The sequence below is a fragment of the Camelina sativa genome, chromosome 19, assembly GCF_030686135.1.
Source record: "Camelina sativa cultivar CO46 ecotype springtype chromosome 19, ASM3068613v1".
Lineage (NCBI taxonomy): Eukaryota > Viridiplantae > Streptophyta > Magnoliopsida > Brassicales > Brassicaceae > Camelina > Camelina sativa.
In genome coordinates, this window is record NC_141898.1 from 19,788,233 (window position 1) to 19,814,270 (window position 26,038).

At 35.6% G+C, this 26,038-nt stretch overlaps 1 protein-coding gene, 1 long non-coding RNA gene and 2 pseudogenes across 8 annotated transcripts; 2 read left to right on the top strand and 2 right to left on the bottom strand.

Annotated features, from left to right (window-relative positions):
- Positions 1–6,220: 6,220 nt before the first annotated feature.
- Positions 6,221–6,764, top strand: LOC147920827 (uncharacterized; annotated as a pseudogene).
- A 13-nt stretch (positions 6,765–6,777) lies between these two features.
- LOC104766613 (protein OSB1, mitochondrial-like) lies at positions 6,778–8,557 on the bottom strand. 7 transcript variants are annotated; one of them, XR_002036709.2, is made up of 5 exons: positions 8,198–8,557; positions 7,778–7,922; positions 7,505–7,592; positions 6,971–7,290; positions 6,778–6,859 (listed from the first exon to the last, which is right to left on the bottom strand). XR_002036709.2 is itself a non-coding variant. In XM_087500672.1 (4 exons), the coding sequence occupies exons 1-4, from the start codon at positions 8,473–8,475 to the stop codon at positions 7,031–7,033; spliced, it is 771 nt and encodes a 256-aa protein (XP_087356798.1). In that variant the 5' UTR covers positions 8,476–8,545; the 3' UTR covers positions 6,778–7,030. The 7 variants fall into 7 exon arrangements, 3 of the variants coding, with proteins under 3 accessions (XP_087356798.1, XP_019096666.1, XP_087356799.1); XR_015590596.1 differs by having other exon boundaries at positions 6,971–7,293; positions 8,193–8,554; XR_002036708.2 differs by having other exon boundaries at positions 6,971–7,293; positions 8,198–8,542.
- Positions 8,558–14,702: 6,145 nt separating this feature from the next.
- LOC104767930 (replication protein A 70 kDa DNA-binding subunit B-like) lies at positions 14,703–17,028 on the top strand (annotated as a pseudogene).
- Positions 17,029–19,063: 2,035 nt separating this feature from the next.
- Positions 19,064–25,277, bottom strand: LOC109130995 (uncharacterized). Its single transcript, XR_002036744.2, has 5 exons — positions 25,228–25,277; positions 25,057–25,141; positions 24,846–24,969; positions 24,500–24,592; positions 19,064–19,257 (listed from the first exon to the last, which is right to left on the bottom strand). It is a non-coding gene; the product is annotated as an uncharacterized LOC109130995 (long non-coding RNA).
- Positions 25,278–26,038: the final 761 nt, after the last annotated feature.

Sequence of the window (26,038 nt, forward strand, 5' to 3'; positions counted from 1 at the left end):
CATTATGAGGATGGGGAAACTGAGTAGTCCGGCCTTTGTCTCACATTTCCAATGTCCGATCGCATTCTCCATTTGCTTCAAGCATAGGCCCTAGGGAGACAAATAGATACGACGTTAGAACGTTCTTTTTTTCTTCTATTACAGAGTAAAAACAAAACTTCGGTCTTTAAGATTTGGCGGTGGTCAAACGGGGCCAAATACCACTGATTTCTACCGGCGTGCCAAATGAAGAATGAGAAGAGGCCCAAAAGAACTTCAATTTTTTTTCCAGATTTTGTATCTATGTTTGTTTGACAAAATTTCTGTTGGCATCGTATTTAATAGTTTGATACACTGAAAACTATTAAAGTGTACTTTGATGTGTAGTACTCTCTTGTATCATAATGATGATGTTTTAGAATTTTTTTTGTATCACAAAAAATATATTTTTAAAATATATTTAATATTTTTATTTTTAAAATTAAATAACTAAATAAGCCATTTTCAGAGGTTGTGGAGAGAGCTGTTCGTAGCATGTTTTAAGGCGTTAGGACCTGATAGATACCAGCCTGTTTTTTGCCAACTGAACTGGGAGGTGATAGGTGACTCGGTTAGTCTTGGAGTTTTTTTAAGACTGGTATTTTGCCACCAGAGACGAATGATGTGTTGTTGGTCCTTATTGCAAAAGTGGAGAGACCAGAAACGATAATGCAGTTCCGTCCTATTAGTCTCTGTAATGTGTTGTTTAAAACCATTACAAAGGTGATGGTGGAGAGACTAAAAGGGGTCATGACACGGGTTATTGGTCCAGCAGAAACGAGCTTTCCTCCAGGGAGATTAAGCTCAGACAACATCATTATTGTCCAGGAAGTCGTTCACTCCATGCGGCGAAAGAAGGGGAGAAAAGGTTGGATGTTGCTGAAATTGGATATGGAGAAGGCATATGATCGAGTTAGATGGGTTTTTCTGGAGGATACTTTGCAGGCAGTCGGTTTTTCAGAGATATGGGTGAGATGGATAATGGAGTGCGTCACGGGTCCATATATGAACTTGCTATTGAATGGTGAGAAAACTGATGCTTTTAAACCTTCAAGAGGATTGAGACAGGGGGATCCATTATCCCCTTATTTGTTTGTGTTATGTTTGGAGAGGCTCTATCACTTGATTGAAGGCGCAGTGGAGGAAAAAAAGTGGAAGCCAATAAAACTGTCACAAACGGGACCAGGGTTGGGTTGCTGGGGATGGGAGACAAATAAGGTTTTGGACTGATAGTTGGCTCTCGGATAAACCGTTGGTGGAAGAGATAATGGGTGTGTTGCCGACCGGGTTTGCACTTGTTACAGCTCGGGAGCTTTGGCGGGATGATGTTGACTGGGACTACTCCTGTATTAATCCATATATAACTGACAATAAAAGATTGGAGCTTGCTATTGTGGCTTTCGATAGCTTTACGGGTTCTAGAGATAGACAGTCTTGGAGAGTAAATCTGGATGGTAAGTTCACGGTTCAGTCGGCTTATAGAATGTTGACACAAGACAGCATAGCTAAGCAGAACATGGGTAGCTTCTTTCATCATATTTGGAGGGTGATGGTACTAGAGAGAGTTAGGTGTTTTTTGTGGTTAGTTGCTCAGTAGGTGATCATGAAAAATGCATAACGGAAGAGGAGACACCTCTCATATTCTGATGTCTGTCAGGTTTGTCGAGGAGGTGTGGAGTCTATTATCCATGTGCTCCGAGACTGTCCTGCTAGTTATGTTCTCGAATTATATCGCAGTCTAAAAGAATCCTTTTTCCAATCATCCTTGCTTGAGTGGGTTTATGATAATCTGGTAGAACATGGAGGTGGGAGTGTGGGAGCATGGCCCATGCTGTTTGCTATCGCTGTATGGTGGGGATGGAATTGGCGGTGTTGCATTGTTTTTGGTGAGAATAGGCCCTGCAGAGATCGTGTTCGTTTTGTAAAGGACCTGGCAGCAGAGGTGATATTGGCTAATGTGCAGGGTCATTCCCGAGATGTACAAAGTATACACGTGGACCGAGAGATAGGTTGGGTCGCTCCTGTCTCTAGTTGGTATAAAATGAATACGGATGGAGCTTCACGGGGTAATCCGGGTCTAGCTATAGCACATGTGACTGGTAAGGTGGTTTTGCAGTGACTATTGGTAGGTGTTCAGCACAACTAGCGTAGCTTTGGGTTGTGTACTATGGTTTGTGTACGGCGTGGGAGCACCGAGTTCAGCGGTTGGAGCTGGAAGTGGATTCAGAGGGTCTAGTAGGTTTTTTAACACAAGGTATTGCTGAGTCATATCCTTTGTCTTTCCTGGTACGTATGTTCCAAGGCTTTCTTGCAAGAGACTGGGTAGTCCGGGTTATTCATATGTATAGGGAAGCTAATCAACTAGCGGATGGATTAGTCAACTATGTTTTTTCTTTACCACTTGGTTTTCATGTTTTTGCTGTAGTTCCTGTCTTAGTTGAACCTTTGTTGTGCGATGATGTGTGTGGTGTCCGGAGCCATAGGCGAGTTCGTATGGAATCGGTTTTGAGGTTTTTATAATAAAATTTTGGGTGTGTCTGTAACGCCCCCAAACCGCCCGCACGGCCGGACTAACCACGGACCGGCCCGGCGACGTCACAAAACAGACGATTGCCTGTGATGCAACCGATGTTCCACCAACAAATTAGGATCCCCAGCCAATCCACTGGCACCCGTCTATCCGCTACGTACATTCCTTAGGCTTTGCAACCCTCGGTACATACGCGACGTTATGGTGGCCCGGACTAATCCGTACGAGCTCCACTTGTCCGAATTATATATTAAAATAATCGATTTATTACATATAAATTAAGGTTTACAAAATCAATAACAACACAAAATAAAAGCGTTGGATCCAACTTAACAAAGAAACAAAGAAATAAAAATAAAAGGAAGAAGCAAGGACTTTGCAACACAACACGAAAACATCCTATCTGATCCATTAAACTCGGTACTACCCTCTCAAAACTTTCCCTGCAAGAAAAACAATTGTAGAAAGGGCAACCCTCTAACATGCTATCCCCCTATAACATGCTATATAACCACATCCAACTACCCCACAACTACCCCACAATCAAAGCATGCAATACGGAAGCTTAACAAGCAAGCAAACAACACACACAATCAATCAATCAAGGAACAAACAAGAACCGACTCGTCTAGACCTTGACTCTAACTTGGCCTCCACCCCACATCACCTTGCAATCACTGCCAAAGTGGAAAGAGTTAGCTGTGCATCAAGATAACTTGTTCACGCTTGACTCCAAAGTCAGGTATCCACACCATGACTAACACTACCAGACCTCACCCAGGGATATCACAATCAACCTAGGGAATTACCATCAAATCTAGGGAAATCACATCCTAGAAATACCACCACAACCTAGGGCCCATCGATCCTCTGTTCCGTCCCAACACTCTTCCGCGTTGATACCACAAAGACAACCAATAGGACACACCCCAAATCCTCCGTATTGTTACCCATCCCAAGTAAACAACCGGGTATACAGTGCCGCATCGTCATGCGGTTCAGGCTAGTAGCTAGCTAGACCCGAATCCGTCCTGCCATGAGATCCCTCTGGATTAGCTCACCGGATTTTCATACACATGTCAGGAACATAGTTCGACCTCTAGCTACGAACCAAGACATTTAACCCGCAATCTAGCTAGGACAACACTTAACTCTAGGACTCAAGACTCCAAGAATTAAGCACAAACAAATCCACACACAAAATGCAAGCAACACATGCCAACATCAACAATCACCACACAAGCTTAAGCAACAAGAAATAAATCATGCAACTTAAGAAAATCCTACCATGCATGCATCCTATATGCTCCCAACCCCAAAAGTTTTAAGTCTTTTAGTTATAAAACTTTGCATGCATTCAAACCCCAATCATCTCTTATGCATGCGGCTCTTTCCGACCTGGAGATTCTCGCATGTCCTTAGAAAACAACACTCCAATGGTTCGATCTTCCATCGACACCATGAGGTTATCATTCTTTGGTTTTGGGTTCACATGCGGCACTCTTCCTCGCATGGCCTCACCAACAACCATTCTTCCAATTTTTAGAGGTTAAACTTATTCCTTGTAATCTTTGGGTCCCTCATACGGCTCTTTCCATCCAGGAAATTCACATATGGACTCACCAAAAATAATCCACTCCATAGATCAATTCCATCGGATCTAGGAGTTTAACCTCACCCAAAAATTATGCAAAATTAAATTATAATTTTTAACATGCTTATCACAATCCCAAAAATCTCAAAATCGATCATGCAAGGCATTCCACACTTACATGAGATTTTAAAATATTTTTCTACCCTTGTAAAATTTTTTAAAACCCCAAAACTCATCATGCAAGGCATTTCACACTTGCTTGATAGTGTTAGAAATTATTTCCACCCTTGGAAAATTATTAAAACTCTAAAAATCCATCATGCAAGGCATTTCACACTTGCATGAGATTTCTATAATTATTTTTTTACCCATCACAAGTTTTAAAATCATTAGATCTAACATGCAAGACATTTCACACTTGCATCTAGCCTAAGAAAAAGCCATTCTCCTCCAAGAATGCTCTAAAAACCCCCTTGTCTACATGCAACTCTCTAGATCTACATGCAACAAGTACACCATGCAACACACAAGGGTTGATGCAAGAGCTAGAGAGCTCACACACCTCCCATCCCCCAAAATCCACAACTCACTTTAGCTTTGGAGACTTTTGGCCGATTGGAACTCTACCACACCACTCCTATCTAACAACACTTCCTCTTGCTTCATAGCTTTTATCTTCAACCAAATCTCCTTTTCTTCTTCCTCCTTGATCGAAATCAAGAAATTTTCTCTCCAAAAGAGTTGAGAGAAAGTTTGGGCAGAGCTTTAGTGTTTAGAGAGAGTCTTGGTCGAAATTGAAGGCATTGAGGGGATATTTATAGAGAGTGTGGGCGACTTATGCATGCCACACGCAGGGGGTATGTGTCGCCACCACATTCACTCTTCTCACACTTGGAAAAACGAAAATAGTGAGGTGTCTTCTTCTCCTTGCTCCATCTCATGCAGTGAGTGGGGAATATTCCCTCCCGCTTAGCAAAACCGATTAAAAAAATGCTCCACTTCCTCTATTTTTAATTAATTAAACACTTAGTGGAAAAATCCCACTAATGCCTAATTAATTAATATTTAAATCCCACTAATTTCTCTTGGATTTAAATATTATTTTAGCGGATTCCTTCCCGTTTTCCGCGTCCATCCGCGTCTCTCTTGCGTCCCAAGTACGTCTGCACTCGTCCGCAGAACAATCCTTCCTCCGCGAGTCCATTTCCTCGGTAGTCCCCGGTCCTCCTTATCGTGACATAATATTTTTGCGTCCATCCCCGGACCTCTCGTCCGTGACACTCGACTTTCACGTCACGTTCGTACCGTTTTTCCGATCCATTCGTGATCCAGTGGTACATCGTCCGTCCGGCTGGTACACGACCATTCCATTCCCATGGTCCGTCTTACGTCCTTCGTACCGTTTTTCATGGCCATTTCTTCCTTTTCCTTCCTTTCACCATCATCCTCGTTCGTTCGTCGTCCCATGAACCGGATGTCCCATCAGTGCACGTCCGTTCTTCGGCTTTGGACCTTCCGCAACTTGGTAACTTTTAACACAAGTTACTTAGACCCTTCTTAGAAATTATCTTTTCTTTGTCTTTTCGAGACATCTCCACGTCCTTCGCGCATGTTCCTCGCGTCTGGTGCGTACTTCGTGATACGGGTCACTAGAGTGTCATCTCCTGGTTATTCACCAAAAAAAATCAAATAACTAATTAATATTTTTAGTTTTACAATACATAATTCAATGTATGCATGTAACTGAATGACATGACAAGTGTAAAAGAAACATAACTAACTGAATACTGTAATATCAAAAGAGGTAGAAAACAAAAGTAATAATAATACTGTAATACATTATTTATTATATTTTTTAAATTTAGGTAAAAAATTTAAAACATCAACATTTCTAAAAAAGTTAAACTTTAAAAAGTGAGACATGCCATTGAATTTTTTTTCTCTCTCACTTTATCATATATATTCATTCTCTTGTTATCAGCATTTACTAGTTTTTATCCTCTATATATCACCTATTCCAAACCTAGTTTTTACTCGTTTTTCATGTTTAAAATTTGTGGCCATGAATAGCGGACAATTTAAACCATTAACAACATCAAAATTTAATATATGTACAGTCTTCAATCTATATTGAACAAATAGACGATGGTTTGTTTTCACTCTTCTCGTGCATACATATCAATCTATATTGTAACCTTTTTTCTCCTCTCGCAGTGGCCATATACCCACCAATGCAAAATCTAACATAGCTAGCCCTTTATCAACGAAACCAAAGACATGTCCATATCCTTTATCGTTGATATCAGAGGCTTGTAAAGGCACCATGTCATTTTCACTCCTAGAAGAAGCATGTATCGAATCTCTAACCTTTGATCACCGAACACCCTCCGCATCATCTTCATTGGATTTGGCTACGGCAGCTCTTTCTCTTGCCATGAAGAAGGCAGAGCAGACGCAGTTTCTAATTGGTTCTCCCAAAAAGCCATGTTTCAAGAGTTGTATGAAGAACTATAAAGGTGTTGTTGTTGAGGGGTTACGTACAAAAGATCCCTAGTTTTTGCGGCCAACATGGATGTGTATAATCATATTACGTTTGTGATGAGTGTAGCAGACTTGTTGTAGAGCAATCTCAAAATTCCATTCAAGTTAAAGATATGTTGAATGATCATAACCAGCATCTTCAATCTGTGAATCCCGTTTAGAGTTCCTCACTTTGTCTGTATCATCATCAACAGAAATCATAAATACATTAAATACACTAAGGGGTCGATTTATATAGTAAAATCGATCCCATATAAAAAGGGTTTTTAAGATGGTTGGTTACTCACTCATTCTCAGGATGATGCAACACACTTGTAATAATACCCCAAGAACATCTCATCCTAATCCTAAAGCCACTCCGAAAGACTGCCACAACGTGTTTTTTCCTCATTGTCGAAACGCTTTCTCTGGTCTAACAATTCAAGTCGTCTAGTAACCCAATCCGGTAAATCTGAGCCAAGCCAGAGAGCTTCACCTGTGTCTTCATGCTTAAAGTCAGGTTGCCTTGGGTTCTTCTTACTTCTTCTGTTGTCCCACCACTCATATGGATTCGAAAAGAAGACTTGCCACAAGTATATCTCATCATTCTTGGATTCTTCTATACCATCTTCTAAGGAAACAAGAATAAAAAAACATACAAGCTCATCTCAGAGGGAAATTATCATCTTTTCACACAAAATGTATACAACACTAGAAGAAACTAATGAATAGAACTTTTCATAAACCCGGTATCCGAAACCAGAAGATATACAACAACACGTTTCAATGTGGATTCATATTCACAACCAATAGAGGGGATGATGAGTAGAAGAGATATTAACCTGCTGTTGATATTGGTTTTTCAGATATCTGAGAATCTAAGACGTTACTTGGTGGAACCGCCGCATAATTCACCTCTGTCACATTAACCTGCAATCATTCACAATTCACAAACCTGGTGATTTTTAAGCACAGAAGACATATTATTAACATTACAGATACATTAAGTTAAGAACATATATGTAAACGGATCTCAACTACACAAGACATCAGAAGAAGCTGGTGGAAGTATTTAAAAATTGAGATAATTTTTATGGTCAAGAAGAAACAAATACCTGGTAACCAAAATCTAAGCCGCAAGACTCATCACTGGAGCTCTTGCTGTAAGAAGCAAGGCGTCCTGAGACAAGTATGTGATCATTTGGCTTCAGATGCGCTATACACATCTGTGCCATCGCGTCCCACATACTAAGATATATCCTGTCATTGAATTGCATCATCACATTAACAAAGTCTAATTCAAAAGGAAACTCTCATCAATCTTCGAATGAATCGACATTGTGCTATTGGAAACTAAGACTTTAACAATCACAAGGCTTAGGAACAATACAGATCATAATCAAACATCATTAAGGCCAACTAATCCAAAGAATCCAGTTTCTAATCCCAAACTAAGGATACCCTAATCTTCGATTAAACAACAAACTTAGATTACATAATCGAAACAAGCAAAACGCGAATCGAACAAACCTGACCTAAAGCTCCGGTTAGGATAGAGCGGGTGCTTCAATCTAAGCATAGTGAAAACACCGAACATATCGGGTCCGGTGTCGATGACTCGTATGGGTCGATCAACGAAACCCATAAGGCTCACGGAGTTGAGCTTGGTCGATAATGGTTTCTTGAACAAACGAGCGTGGTGATAAACCACACTTTCTCCATCGGAGAAGAAACAACATTTAGGGAAAGACAACGAAGGGATTTGAGAACCAGTGCGTTGAATCAAGCTTTGAAGTTTGAAGAACATGTTCATCTATTCGAGATGCGAATCTACGGTTTACCTTGGCGGGCATTTTTTTTTTTTTGTTCTCTAATCGCTGATTTGATCTTTCGGTGACAGAGGAGGTCTCTGGTTTCCTGTTATTGGGCTTTGGTTTTCATATTTTAATTTAGGCCCATTATAGTTTTAGCCCATTAGATTTGGATCTGCTAATATGCCTTCTTCTTATTTAGAAAATCATTGATTTGAAGTTTGTAAGGACTTCTAACATCTTTTCTAGGCAAATATATTTCAGATTTTACAATGAACAGCTTAAAGATTACATACAGTTGTATTGCCATAAGAAGCCATTTGGAGATCAAACTTCTTTAGTCAAAAACATTTATAACTTTGACTATGCTTATTGACAAGATTTCGAGGATTTATTATAAAAGTAGGGATAATTGTTGTGAGTTTTTTCTCAAATCAAACCGAAAGCCTCTCTCTCCACACCTAAACCTTTCAGATGAAGATATGAGCTTGTTGTCAATAAATAGCCTTGAAGAATCCAAAGGATGTTGTAATGTTTAAGGAAGTTTAGTTACATGGTATGGTGAAAAAAAAAAAAAAAAGATCTTAAGTTCTCCCACTTCACTAATCGTTACAACCAAGACTGTCCTTGTCATTTCAACTTCTCTTGGGTTTTTCAAGTCTACAGTCACTAAACATCATTCCAAACCTTCTCATATATTCAACAGATCCGATCATCATGAATTCACACCCCATATTTTCTTTTTGGATCAAAAGATTCACATTCAGTGAATCACGTCGGTATAGTATTAATGGTTCCTTTGTCTAAGATGAATATGGTATTTTTTTGTTTCTTTTTTTTTATATATACTCTCAGCTAATTAAAAATATAGCATATCATTCAAAAAAATAAAAAACTAGGATGAGGGGAAGGGAGAATTATCGTTTTGATGTTCTAATTGTTTGGTAGGTGATAGTCGGTGGCCAGAATTAGGAGTGGTGGCCAATGGCTGAAGGCCGGGGTGGTGGTATAGTAAAATTTATATAGTAAAAATTCTTAGTCGCAATCGTATGTCCGACCAAATATTTTACCCATACAATAGTAAAATCTGCGGGGCAGAGAGACTATCTCATCCAGTCAATACAGGCTATTGTATTTGTTTGCCATATCTTTGTTAAGATCTTCCTTCGAAGAAAAAAACAATACGAATTGTTACCCCCTAGCCTTTTCAGGAACTTGGTTTAGTAGGTGCCAACTTGTGTATTACACTCATCCGTATGATCTTAGAACTTCTTTTTGTCTATCTTGTGATAAAGAGATAACCATGTTCCAATATATTTCACGTGTAGAAAAATTATAATTTAAGAGACTGTCGTACATGTCAATTATTAAGCAATTAGATTCGAAAACGTATCAGATATGTATTAAAAATATTGATTCTCCTATATCTCCAATCATGTGGTTTCCAGTTAAATTTTAAATTTTTGGTTCGTATATATATTCTTTTTGTTTCAACGTGAATATATTGAGTAATTTGATTTGAATTACCGTAGTCATCATGTAAAAAGCGAGTAATTACATGCGGTATCCCCTAATTGTAGTATAGGAGTACACTTTCAATTAAACTTCATTATATAGATTAAATTATCATTACAAATATGTTTCAAAGAATAGTTTTATAATAATCATTAAAGATAAAATTATCAATTTACTAATATATATAATTTAATTATTTATAAAACAAAAGTATATTATTAATTTTCAAAAAGTGAATAATAATCAAAATGCAGAGTTAATGTGTTTTTTTGGGCTTTACAAAGTTTACAAGATTTACACTTGGAGGATATTGAGTTGTAGTTTGATTAGGTTGCGGCTATTGAGACTAACAGTTTCTTTAAATTGGTCTCTTTGTCATTCTTACCTTGGGTGGATCCCTCGCTTACTTTTGAATTTCCGTAAAGTGTTTTTCAAGCTCACGTCAGCAAAAGCAAATTCAATTGCAAGAGATATTGCTAAAAGTGTTACACGAAATGGAAGATTCAGATCCTGTCATGATCATCTTATAAGGAGATGACTTTTGAGATCATCATATATCATAATCTACCTTTTCGACATGTTGAATATGAGAAGGTTAGGGCGAAGGATAAATTTTTAAATCTGGATTGTCGGCATACCTGTAAACAAACTATTGGAGCTGATATTGATTGAAGTTTCTCTAAATAACAAGGCAGCGTATGTTTCACATAAGTTTTGTGGTCAGCTTGTAGTACTGTTATCTATTATATATTTGTTATTGCGCATTACATTGATGATAGATGGCATTTAATCATTAAGATTTTGGTTTTTTGTGATCTTAAACCCCACACAACTGTAAAGAAATTGCTAAAAAAAATATGACCGCTTGAAAGAATGGGGTTTAAAATATATATATATATATATATATTCTAGATAATATTAAAGCTAAATGCTGAAGATGCTTATGCATCTTCTTCGCGGTTTGGCTGATAGTAGGTTATGGTAACAGACAAATGTGGAAAGGAAAGTTTTTGTTTGTGTTGTGAGATGTTCTGCGCATAATCTGAATATGATAGTAAAAGCATGTTTAAATGTAACAAGATAGTGTTAAATTTGTAAAAGCAACTGAGTTCCTTTTGATTGGTTATTTTACAATTAGAGTTTTAGTGGGATCATTTATATAGGGTCACAGCTGGGCCGGATTTAAAAACCTCTTTTAACATTCCTAAATATAGTGATTAATAACAAATTAATATGATAAGTTAGACATCAATTTTTTTTTCTATTGTTGTCTAAAATTATATAATTGTGTAAAACAAAAACAAAGCATGAAAGCTTAAAAAAAACAGAGAGCAACAATGCTCAACTCTGACGGCAAGATAGGATCTGGATGCTTTTAAAAAGAACAAATCAACCATGCTTTTGCTCTTCAATACGTGTATGCAACCACGTTGGGCCTACGACGGATAGATAGGATATGAGTCTTCCATTTTGTGTAACACTTTTAGCAATATCTCTTGCAATTGAATTTGCTTTTGGTGACATGAGCTTGAAAAACACTTTACGGAAATTCATACTGGTCGGACACGCTCTTTGCCATCACAGGGGACTCATCCCCTGCTCTTGATGAAGTTCTTATTCGCATGGTTTTTCAAACGACAATCTATTACGTATGGCGGGAACAAAACTCGCTTATTCATACCACAGTTTACTTCCCTTACCAAATGTTACTTGCCTAGATTGAGAAACTTGTAGCTGATCGGATTGAGAGCCTGCACTATCAGCCCCCCAACAAATTCCAGGCCCTGCTTACCCGATGGTGTTCGCTTTGAGGGGTGTTTGCTTTGCGGGACTCGTTAGAGCCTCTCTTCTCTTAATTGCATTTGTACTACCTTTTGTTTGATCTTCTGAGTTTTAGTTTTGGGAAAGATCAACTTGTCGTTTCTCTAATCTTTGCCTTGAACAATGATGTTCATATATTTCACCTTGTTTTACCTTAGTTTATTTACACCTTTTGCATGATTTACTAGCTTGTTTAGCCATTATTGAGTAATTTTAGGACTGTTTATGCATTAGAGTAGGTTTGCATTGCATTGCATTGTTTCTTGCATAATCAGGTGATTTAGGACTCAAAGGAGCATGGAGAAGTGCTGAAGGAGAGTGGAGCCATCAAGAGAAGCAGACAAAGGAGCTGGAGCAGAAGATAACCAAGGTCCGGAAGTCCACTCGACCACCACACTCGACCAGACACTCGACCATGTGAGGAGAGGGACTCGACCGATTGGAAGAAGCAGGAGAAGAGGTCACTCGACCATGCACTCGACCAAGCACATGGTCGAGTTGCCCGAACCGCCTTCCTATTTTGTCTTCTAGCCATTTTAGGGTTTCCTTCCTTCCTATATAAACCCATTGTACTCTATGGCCGCAAAGGAGAGTACTTTAGAGAGAAAATATCTAAGAAACCTAGTTTTTACCATTTTGGGAAAATATCTAAGCCACTTTTATGCATTTTCTCTAGATTTTCTTACTTTGTTGGTTCTGTAACTTTCTGGGTATTGAGAATCTGAGTTTACTTCTTTGTACAATATTGTAGATCTTTGTCTTATCTTTCTAATCATGCAAGTTATTTCTGGGTTTATGATTTTTTTCATCATGTTTAGTGATTCTGAGTAGTGTGTTAGGATCTTAGGGATGCATAAGGTTGGATAAGAGTTATGGTTACTTAGACTGATCAAGATTGATTGTTTAAATATCTCTTCTGGATTGGGTGTGCTCTAAGCTGTTTTTATATCTGAGAGGGTAAGAACAGATCTTAACCTTCTTAGCATCACACCAATGTCTAGGTTGTTAGATAAAGCCAATACTAGAGATTATCATGGTTGTCCCAAGAGATTGGTTGCACAAGGTGGTTTTTAACATTGATGATCTGGATCTTAATGCCTGCTTTTATATGTAATAGCTAGTGAGAACTAGGTCTAGGAGTATCTAAGCTTGATTGTTATAGTCATTAGAATGGATTAACAAGTATTAGAAGATCATTGTCTAGAGCTAGCTCACTGTTGATTGAGATTTGTTGATCAGTTTAGGAGATTATAACTCAAGTCCAACCCATGAATCCATCCCTAGGGCCTACTCTGTTTATTGATTTCTATATTTGATTACTGTTATCCGCTTTCTGTTTGATTTGCTTTCATTCTGCTCTGTTTTGATTGTTGATTTTGGTTCTATTCTTCGTATCACTCCACTCGACCTGTCACTCGATCGAGCATATGATCGAGTGCTTGCTCGAGCTCCTTCCCAGAGTTCTTGCTTATGTTCTGCATCTTTCTAGTTTCATTCATGTTTCATTGCATTCACCTTTGTTTCTAGTCACTGTCTTGCATTTAGTCTCTTATCTTAGTAGTTTTACATTTTGCATTTCATCATTATCATTAGGTTGTTAGTAAAAAACCATTTTCATACTTGGCTTAACTTAGATAAGTGTTCATATCCTGATTGCTTGCATCTTACTCATTATGGATTGACATCTCTTATATTACAACAACATAAGAGTAATTGAAACCTCTTGCATTCCACCTGATCATTCATCATCATCCATTCTTATGTCTGTTTGTTTGATTGCATCACTCATTCATTCATAAGTAAACCCATAAAAAAAATATGTTTCAAACAACTATATCAACCCTTTGTAAGTATTTTTTTTTGTTGATTAATAAATTTCACATTTCAACAAAAAAAAATATCATTAAATAATATGTTAAAAACCTAAAAAAATATTAATTTGATTTATTTTTTATTTATTAATTAACTTTATTAACTTATATATCTTTAGTAGTTTTCTTATTCCTATGTGAGTGTGAAAAAAAAAATATAATATCGAATAGCTCAACAATTTAGTAATAGATAACTCCAATTTAATAGCTTTTGGGATATACTTTTTAATTCATACATGTCATTTTTGTTTACTATTTTTCAAGGTTATACTGTAATCTCTATATATATAAAAGAGAAGTACAAATTCGAAAATTGCCAAAAATTTCCAAGATTGTCATTCAATTAGTTGTAAAGGAGAGTGTTTTTAAAAATTGGAAGGGGTAATTTTGTCAAAAATAAGCAATCAACATTACCCGATCCATTTGTATTAAGGATCCACGTCCTCTCTCAAAATAACCCGGATTCTACGTTTTTTGGCTTCAACTCCGATTGATTCAGCTTCTATGAAATACACTACCTAAAAAAAGTCTGGCCCATTAGATATTTGATATTAAACAAAAACCTTAAAACTATCCATCATAATCTCAAAAAATCTCTTAGTATTATCATAAAAATCGAAACTTCCCTAAACTGAAACCTTAATATTCGAAACTTTAAGACTATATGACCATGTCAAGCCTTAATATTCGAAACTTTAAGACTATATCACCACAACAATCAAGATCGGGTAACTATATAACTCATAACCAACTAATAAACCAAATTACCTTAATCATCGCTTCATCAATCAAAATACCAGGATTTAATCCATCATAATCTCAAAAAATCTCATAGTATTATCACAAAAATCCAAACTTCCCTAACCTCAAACCTTAATATTCGAAAAAATATTGGAAATTAAAAGAATCAAAGATATTATGCTTGCATACGTGAATCACCTATAAATATCTCATCAACACATACGGTAAAATCATCACAAATTTATCAATTCTCGAGTCCAAACTAAGAAACTTACCTTCCAATGGCTGTTTCCTACGCTTTCCTCCGAGATGTCAAGCCTTTCAAAACTTCCTGGAAAGTGCAAGTCCGTGTCCTTCATACATGGAGAACAGATACAATTTGGTGAATCATTTGACATGGTGCTCGCTGATGCTCAAGTAAGTACACAGAGCTACTATTATTATATACAAAATCAAACAATATTCAAGTTAATATTAGCTTAACAGCAATGTCATTTTCAGGGAACAAAGATTCATGCTACAGTGAAAAAGAATCTGATGAATCGGTTCGAGAACAAGATCAGTCAAGGATAATGGAGATCAGTTGAAAATTTTGGGTTAAGTTTTGCCGGTTGCCAATTCAAACCAACTAGTCATCGATACAAGATGCGTTTCATGACTCAAACCGTTGTGGCGAGGATAGATCCTCTGTCTGATGAGCCATACCTATCTCTTTCCCGATTTGATTCTGTAATATCCGGGAACCTCAACCCAAACTTATTAATAGGTAATCATATGAATAACATAAATATTTTAACTATCTCTTCAAAAGTTTATGTGTTTACACAGACATTGTTGGTCAAGTGGTTAATGTTGGTGCGATGGAGACAATAGATGTTAACAACAAGCCAACAAACAAGATTGATGTTGAACTCAGGGATGAGAGGTATATAACATTTTAAAATAAATTAAAATTATATGTATTTTTTTAATTGAAAACTTTTGTTAATGTAAAAATTTTGTTATTCTTTCAACACAGTGATGTTTTGTGAGGATCATTTGCTGATCAAATCTACGCTGCATGTCAAGACGTCGATGTGGAAATGGTGATTTGTTTTCTGAGATTTGCTAAAATCAAAATCTACAATGGTACGTTTCTATGCATAAATGAACCTACCGAAATTTTCCTATCAAGTTTTGACTAAATATGTTTAAACTGCTATCTTAGATGTAAGGACGATAGCAAATGCTTTCAATGCGTCACAACTCACAATAAATCCAGAGTATGGTCAGATTGTCGAGTTCAAGAATAAGTAAGTATAAGTTATTATGTTTTGTATTTATATAGTACTTATACAGTTTTGAGAAATTAATCACTTCACCCATTTGTCTGTCTAGGTTGCCAAATGATGGTCTTGCTCTCACTTTACTTGAGAGCAAACCAAAACGTGAGCTACAGTTAGCAAATAATGGAGAATTCTACCATCAACATGTGAATGGGACCATCCAAAATATCTTGAACTTAATTGAGGTATCACTGTGAACATTGTGTACTAAATTAATCTAATAGATTTATATGTTGTGTGTGATGTACACAAGTAAAGTTTTTTGATTGATTGTAGGTTGGTAAGGTTAAGCTGATATATACTATTTACGCCATAGACTGTGACTGGGCGTGGTACTACATTGCATGTAAAAAGTGTAATAAGAAGGTTTCCAAGGTGAAGTCTACTACTAATGAAAATGCATCTGTTACAAAGAAACAAAAGTGGCAGTGTGATACTTGCAATGCGCAAGTGACTAATGTCTTATCAAGGTAATAAACTAAACTACTCATATCCTTAATATGTAATCCATTATCACTCTAATACATAAATCGATTAGGTTCAAAACACATGTCAAGGTGATGGATCAAACAGGACAGATGAAATTAATGCTTTTCGATAGCCCGGCTGCTGAGATTGTTGGTTGTACCGCTAACAGTCTAATTGAAGGACCCTTTGATGAGGTAATATGTCTTTAGTTAAACAATTGTCTCTTTAGCTGTGTAAAATATGATAAATATTTAAAGGGCTATCGAAATTTTTTCTCAAAACAGATGGAAGATCCAGAAAATTTGCCAGCAACTATCAGGAATTTGGTTGGGAAAACTTACCAGTTTCTGATAAGCATTGAAAACGACAACTTGTGGAATGAGTTGGATACCTACAAGGTTTCAAAAGTTCTTTCCAAGGATGGTACTAACGATGATGATGTGACTGAGATGTCTCATGGTGGAGATAATCCAACTGATGATAGCACCGATGATCAGGTATGGGCAATTTAACATTATCTTATAATATGAATTTGTAAAATTTAGTTGAATGAATCTCTGTTTAGGTAACCCTACTACTTACAAGTACTGAAGAAGCCTCTGAGTCTACCACTCCTTCTTCCAAGCGGTCAACCGGTGATTAAGATGTTCCTCTAGATAATGCTTCTGCTACCAAGAAACTTTGTTTGGATCACATCAAGGTTGTCGACATAAAACAGGAGAATCACATAAAGGGTGAGATTATGGCACAGGCAAAGATGGCTACTGCAGGGAGGGTAAAAGGAGGCAATGGGGCTACTTACAAGAAGAAATGAGAGAATGAATCGGTCATTGGATCGTTGGAATTTTAAGTTTTAATTTTCTTTCAAGCACTAAATAAAGGATCCTATTCTTTGGAATCCATCGAGAATAATAATTGCTATTGGTTTTCCTTTGTTGTTGTTGTTGGCCTTACAACTTAATAAAATTATTACAAGGCATATTTGGTTTATTAAATTTTTTGACTCACATTATTTTCGATGTTTCCTGATTGAGTTTTATTATAAACCATTATAAATATGAATGTTATACACAGTTGAACAATTGTTATATCTCTATATAGATAGAACATATATTAAAAACATTTATAACTTATATATACAACTAAGTCTTTTAAAAACATTTTCTAGCATAAAAAATTATAGTTTGATTATTATAAACAACAATTTTTACGTTATTATTATTACTATATAATGGTTACTAATATAATAATATTATAATAATAATATTTATGTGCATAATTTCCTGGGTTTATGTGATAATCAAAATATAGGCTTATGTTAATATGAGATTCATGTACCTTAAAATATCTACAAAAATTTTGATGAATTTTCTCAAATAAATACTATACCATATTCGTATCAATATAGCCTAAAGAGAAAATGAAATACTCTTAAATATATGATACGTTAAATAACTTAACTGAAAATATTATTACCATTTCAGAAACAAGAAAATCACTAACAAGACAGCGAAAATCTTTTCGTACTTTGGTTTTATTAATGTCTACATCGATATGATCCTCAATTACAGAAACTTATTCCTTCATTTACGTTCAAAATGAATATAGGATTTGTTAGTTATTCCTTTAACTATTTTTTAATGAGATAGATAGCAAGAAAAAAAAAGTGACGAATGAGGAACAAGAGAGATTTTTCAGGAAATGGATTTGATTGTGTAAATCGAGAGAGTAAGAGGAAGTGTCCTACTGAGCCTACTACCAGTGATAACATGTTTGTGAATGAGAATTCTCATGCTATTCAAACAAAAGTTGATAGTTTCAATGTGAAAGGGATTTTTGGAAGGCTTTTTACAGACTTAACTAATTTATCTCCTGTTCTTCTAGAAGAATCAATCTATCCAACAGGAAACAGGGGTACTCCAAAAAAAAATAGGTAGACATTTAATTGGTGTTTACCTCAAATCTTTGTTTCTGTATGAGAATTGTGTATCATAAAGGTTGTCACTCTTTTGGCAATGCAATTCTGTCCTACAGGAAAAGAGAATCTTGAAGATCAAAACAACAATTTCTCACCAATAACAATCCGACAAAGTTTTGGTTCACTCAATAACAACAGAGCAAAGTTATCAACCTGTTCCTATTTGGATAGATCCTATTTGCAAAACAGCAGTAGTGTAATATGTATGTTTTCTACTGTATTTGATACAAAACATGTTATTGTCTTTGAATCTTATTTTAGCAATATAATCTGCATTTACAAGTGATAGGTGAAGGAGTGGCAGTAAACTGAATTGAGAACTACACATCTGTCCAGATAAACCAATCATATGCAGATCTTGGTGATGTAGATTTCTTATCCTCCATTCGTATCAGCTCTAAGAAAGGTAAACGTCAGTCATTATTGGATTAAATTTTCAACGTATATGCTCATTACACTAACCTCATTTCTAATAATAATATTGTTTGATTCACCAAACAGTAACCAGTTTCGTAGCAGAAGCATCTAATCTCTCTCTGGTGAATATACGACAATCCTACTATCCATTAGGAACAACCGATTTTATTGAAGATCTAAGAAATGAAGCTATCAAGTGTAAGTAAATAATACCATGTTTATTAAGATTACCACGTTCCCAAACTTAGCTGCCTAAACTTTTTCCTACACCACTAGCAACTTTTGAAGAGGAAACACAAACGATCCCTGTTACATTGACCAGAGAAAAGTCATCATTAATTACGAATCTATTTGGGACTTCAGAAAGTACTATTGTTGACGGTAATCTATTTGGGACTTCAGAAAGTACTATTGTTGATGGTATGTTTAATACCATTCTTTACTCAAATTTCTATAATTTTAGTAAATGGGAAACTGATTATAATTTTTGTTCACCAGATGTTATATCAACAAGTAAAGCGAGAAGATCAAGTTGTCAAAGCCAAAACAAACGTACTTCAAAACTGGTTTTAGAAGAAATTACAAGCCAACCTGATAGAATTAGAAGATAGAAGCCAAGCTGGCCAACACCAAGCAAGAGGACAAAACCTGGAAAATATTTAAACAATTAAGAGTTAGTATTGTTAATTATTATTCAAACATCTACATACTAATGATGCAAAACTTTGAAACTTTCAGATGTGCCAATAGAAAATGTAGTTAAGCAACCACTCAAAAAACAAAAAAATATATTCCACATTTGGAGGAGTATATGGAAAACACCAATTATGCTTCTTCAACTGAAGGTAAGGTGTCTGAGATTGTTTAATGATTAATTATGCGACCTCATCTATTTCATCAATAACTAATTTACGATAATAGGTGAGGATCATTCAGATAATGAACAGGATTTCGATGTTAGTAGTCAAGATGACACTATTTCAGAAACTTCACTGTCCAGCAGTGAGATCACAATAGAAACAGATGTTGCATTTACGGTAAAAAAGAAACGACGTAAAGGCTTCAGTGTAAAATCATTGTCTTTTGGTGGCACGTCAACATCTAATTCAAAGGGTAAATCTTCGGCTCGAAAAAGACAAAAAGGTATTATTCGTAAAAGTTGCTATCTGAATTTATTTAACTTAGTGGTTTATATTAAATTATATTTCAAATTGACTTTTGTAGGGAATGAAAGTGAATATTTAGATCATGGTGATCCAACATACAAGTGTTGTTACTGTGAAGCTATGATGTGGTATGATGAACGACTAAAAAAACGAAGAAGAACAAAAAAACCAAAATTCTCCCTCTGCTTTTTACAAGGAACTGTAAAAATACCCTTCCGAAAAGAAGCACCAGAGCTAATTAGGGAATTGCTTAGTAAGGATGATACACTAAGTAGACATTTTAGAGAGAATATCTGACCATACAATATGCTTTTTGCATTTAATTCTCTTGGTGGTCAAGTCGATCGATCCATTGAGAAGGGAAAAGGTCCTAAGCAATTCCAGCTACATGGCCAAAATTTTTACAAAATTGGAAGTATGTAGCCAGAAGATGGAGATTACGCCAAGTTTTCACAGCTATATATAGTAGATACTGAGAATGAGACTGAAAACAGATCAACTATAATGAGGTATGGAACGATCAACATTCAACTTTGATTGTTTACTACAAACGTATCCTTCACAATAGGTACTACTGTGCTTTAACAGACTTCTACTGATAAACGGGGGTTTTTTTTTAATGAAATTTATGAACAGCAAGGGTAAAAAATCCGTGAGTGTCAAAGAGAGAAATAGTATAAGAAAGGAGCTCATCGCTAAACTTATTAAGATGCTGGATGAAGTAAATCCTTATGTTGATGCATTTAGACAAGCGGAAGATAAGTTTGATGCTAATGAAGAAGATAAATTTCATATGCGCATCATTCGTGTAGGTAAGGATGGGAGAACATATTCTATGCCAAAAACAGCAGAAGTTGCTGCATTGATTCTTGGTGATTTTTGTCCTGAGATGCCTGGACGTGATATAGTTGTACAAGAAAAGAATTCTGGAAAGCTACAAAGAATAAGTGAAGTGCATGTTTCTTACTTGGCACTACAATACCCTCTTATTTTTCCCTATGGAGAAGATGGTTTCAGAATTGGAATAGAGAAAAGCTATAGAGGTGACAACCTAGATACAGAAAATAAGTTTATTAGTATGAGATAGTGGTTTGCTTTCAGAATCCAGGAAAGAGAGAATAAAGCTCAAACTCTCCTAAGGTCTAAGCGTCTATTCCAACAGTTCTTAGTAGATGCATACACGAGTCTGGAATCAAATAGGTTGAAGTATATTAAATTTAACCAGTCTAATGTAAGATGTGATAATTATGCATCTTTGGAAGCTGCAGCCGAAAGTGGAAACTGTAACATGGAGGAGCAAGGGAAGCAAGTTCGAATACCAGCTTCTTTCACCGGTGGACCTCACTATATGTTGCAGGGTTATTATGATGCCATGACTACATGTAAACAATTTAGTTTTCCTGACTTATTCATTACATTTACATGTAATCCCAAGTGGCTAGAAATTACAAGGTACTTGAAGAAGAGGAAACTGAGTTCAGATGATAGACCAGACATTATGTGCAGGATATTCAAGATAAAACTTGATTCTCTTATCAAAGACTTAATAGAAAAACATCTTTTAGGGAAGACTACAGCTGGTGAGTTTTTTTTTTATGCTTTATTTTGATATTATCTGTATTTAATTTACTAACATAATGTTTGCTATTAATGCAACAATGTACACTGTTGAATTCCAGAAAAGAGGATTTCCTCATGCGCATATCCTTCTATTCATGGATCAAAGTTGTAAATTTCCAACAAGCGATGACATTAACAAGATAATCTCTGCTGAGATTCCAGATAAAGATGAAGATCCAGAACTATATGAAGTTGTAAAGGATTGCATGATCCACGGACCATGTGGTGCGGCGAATCCAAACTCACCATGTATGGTTGATGGAAAATGCTCAAAATTTTTTCCTAAGGAGTATGTTGAAGATACTACTGTTGGCAAAGATGGATATCCAGTATATAGAAGGAGAGCATCTACGGTTTTTGTAGAGAAGAATGGAAGAAAGTGTGATAACATATATGTTGTCCCTTACAATCGTATCCTATCATTGCGCTATCGGGCTCACATCAATGTTGAGTGGTGCAACCAATCAGATTCTATCAAATACTTATTTAAGTATATTAACAAGGGATAAGATCGTGTAGCTTTGTGATAGAACCTACAAAGAAAACTACTTCAGACGATAATGGTGTCACCAATATTAGTAACAACTTAACGGACGCAGGATGTGGTGATGCTTCTTCCTCTATAAATCCCGAAGAGAAGAAAAAAGATGAAGTAAAAAATTGGTTTGATTGCAGGTATTTTTAAAATCCTGCACTACTCAATCCGAAGAATATACACTATTTAGATATTGTGTTGTAAAAAACTGATATTTGATTTCATTTTCTGTCGATATGTTTCAGCTTTTGAAGCAGCTTGGAGGCTTTTTAAATTTTCAATACAGTATAGAAATATACTAGTAATGAAACTTCCATTCCATCAACCAGGAAAGCAACCAGTTTTTTACAAAGGCAAAGATAATCTTGAAGATTTTTTGGAAAGAAGAGCTAATGTAGATTTTATGTTCATGGCCTACCTCAAATTGAATCAGGTTTGTGAATTTGCTAGGCAGTTCACTTATGCTGAAATTCCTTAATATTTCACTTTGGATGGCAAAAAAGAAACTATGGAAGCTTAGGGAGAGAGGTTTTTCTATAGGAAGCATTAATTATGTTCCACATAAGATGGAAGCAGAATATTACATGAGAATCCTTCTTGGTATAGTCACTGGTCCTAAAAGTGATGAAGATATTAGAACATATAGAGGTGTTGTGTATGACACATACAAAAAAGCATGTTGGGCGCCTGGTATTTTGGAAGATGATCAGGCCTATATAGATAGTATTATTGAATCAAGTCAGTGGTTTTTTGGTCCTCAACTGCGCAATTTATTCACTATGATGTTGTTAGATGGTTGTTTATAAAGACCAGAACATGTGTGGGATAAAACTTGGGAAGTATTATCAGAAGACATTGAGTACAAGAAAAGAGAACAATACAATAATCCAGGTTTGGTTTCATTTAAACATCTTACCGCTTATAATTTCAAAAAAAACAGTTAAGCAAGTTTTATTTTTGTAAAACAGTTAAGTGACTGATATCTAATTATTATGTGCAGAATTGAATTTAACAGATGATGAGAAGAAAAATTATACTCTCCATGAGATTGAAGAACTAATGTTAAGCAATGGTGGAACTCTAAAAGCATTCGACGAGATGCCTAAGCCAACTGGCATAAATGTTGATCATTCCAACCGTCTCATTACAGAAGAGAAGAACTACGATCGTGATTATTTGAAAGAAAAACATGATGAGTGGATAAATAAGATGACATCAGAACAAATAGCAATATATGATGAGATCATGGGGGCTGTTCTGAAAGACAATGGAGGAGTGTTTTTTGTATACGGCTTTGGAGGAACAGGGAAAACTTTTATGTGGGAAACTTTGTCTGCTGTTGGTAGATATAGGGGATTGATAGCAATTAATGTTGCATCAAACGGTATTGCGTCTTTGTTGTTGGAGGGTGGGAGGAATGCACATTCAAGGTTCTGTATCCCTATTAACCCTGATGATTTTACAATGTGTAATATCAATCCTAATTTAGATCTTGCTAACATGTTGAAAGAAACTTCTCTTATCATATGGGATGAAGCACCGATGATGAGCATATATTGTTTTGAGAATTTGGATAGAAGTTTGTCAGATATTCTGAAAAACAATGATAATAAGCCGTTTGGTGGAAAGGTTGTTGTCTTTGGAGGTGATTTCAGACAAGTTCTCCCTGTTATCAACGGTGTTGGTAGGGCTTAGATTGTTCTAGCGTCTTTAAATTCATCTTATCTCAGGGAGCATTGTAAGGTTCTAACTTTGACAAAGAACATGCGTCTTATGTCAAATGGAGTGTCGGAGAGCGAAGCAGAAAATATCAAGGAGTTTTCTGATTGGATATTAGCTGTTGGTGATGGGAAAATTGCTGAGCCAAATGATGGGGAAGCTCTAATTGATATTCCAAATGAATTTCTAATCAAAAATGTTGATGATCCTATAGATGCTATAAGCAGAGCCGTGTATGGAAATTTGGAAATGTTGCAGGAGGAAAAAGATCCCAAATTTTTTCAAAACAAAGCTATCTTATGTCCAACAAATAGCGATGTTCACACTATAAATGAAAGGTTCCTTGAAAAGCTCGAAGGTTAGTATATACTAAACACTTCTTATTTTACTTTGTTTGACATATTTTACATATTGATTATATCTATGTCTATATAATCACTTCAAGGAAATATTTCAGAATCTTTGAAAATAATGATGGATGGTGAGTTCTCAATATTTATTAAAAATATTGACAAGCAATATATATATATATATATATATATATATTATTCGAAAATATCTCTATATAATCTCTATATATTATGTAAAATTCTTTTTTAGGTTTTTGAAGGGACCAACAAGTGAAAAATATTTTAGGAGTTACCATGGCGTGCTCTACGACTCATACAAGGAACCATGTTTGGCTACAAGTTTATGAAACTGCTTAAAAATGTTTCCAGTTTTTTATTATTTATGTTGGATTTACATTCTGGAATCAAATCTTATCATAATAAAGTTTTTCATAGTTTTATTCATGATAAATAAATTCATGTATATAATAATACAGAAGTTAGTGTTCTAGAAAACTAACCTTTCAAAACTAAGGTCGAAACGAATTTTGTCAATCATGATTAATTTTCCCAGAATTTGGCTCATCAATATTACATGATGTCAAACTGGTCACCTACAAAGAATATAGCAGGCAGTTAGTATTTCAGTAGACAAAATCAATTACATTCGGGGGAGGGAGAAATTAGCAATATTCTTCGAATACAGAGAGAGACCTATTAATAAGAAATTAGCAATATTGATAAGAAATTACCAATATTCTTAGAAATTATGTATCTATAAACAATTCAGTATGATCAACGATCATCAAATTAACCAGGAAACTATAAAAAAAAAACAGAGATAAATCGATGAATACAAAGAGAGACCTCCGCAAGACATGGCTCCCGATTCATCGATCTCAGGTACAAACGCATCCAAAGGCAAACTGTTAACAGCGTGATGAAAGTCTCAATGGCAGAAGTTTCCAGTAGGTGTATAGGCAAATTTCAACTGCTAGAGCCTTAAAAAAATATGTGAAAAGCCACACACATCCACTAAAGCAGAAGGAAACAAACGATCAATGACAGAGAATATAACCTGATCGTTTCCAGAAATTCGATCTTTCAGATATAACATAAACCAATCTGATTGTAATTTATCTCTCTAACAATTAATGATTCCCCTGAATTAGAAGACAACAAAAAGTCAGTACCACCACAGATTACTTATTTGAATCTTGAAGTGCTAATTACATAATTAAAGCTATACCCGTGATATGATTGGTATATATTACGAGTATTCGGCAGATGTTGTCTCCGCTACATAAAAGAAATCAACACAATTTCAGATTGACTAAGGCACTTAGATTGGTCGTAAACGATATAAACAATTTTCTGTATTACACATCCTACTATTAGTCGGGATAAAACAAAACTCTATAACATCATCAAGTAAAAAATCTAGAGGATTAGATCTTCACAGCCAAAGATAGTAGAAATCATACAAGTACAAATGATACATAAAGATTTAGAAGCATCTTACCCAGATGATCGATTGCTTGAAGGAGTTAACCAATTTAAAGAAAAAATCATACTTGACTTGATTAATTCCTGATAGATAGCCGATTAAAACAAAATGGAAAAGCACCACTTTTTTAACAACAATCAGTATCTGACCCTTGAATAGCTCTCCAAAAAACAGATATATGGAAAGATTGAAAGGATACAAATTGAAATAGAGAACTAATTTTTTGGAATCAACATGAAAAGCTAGACGAAGTTGATTGATCGGAGATGAAGTTCAGCTTTAAGGAAATTAAAAAAAAAAGTGTCGTTTTCTATCTAGATTCCAGACAAAAATTGTCAGTTTACATTTGGAAAAAAAAGAAAACAAAAAACAGGCCCTTCAAATTCTTCATATAAACAGGCCTAATCTGGCCCAATATGAAATGGAATTTAAAACGTAACCCAATAGATATGCATGTTAATATTTTCTCATAAACCTAAATATATGATCACTATTATTTCGAAATCAAGATATTAATAGCAATTACAGATTTTTGAAAGTACAGAGATGATTA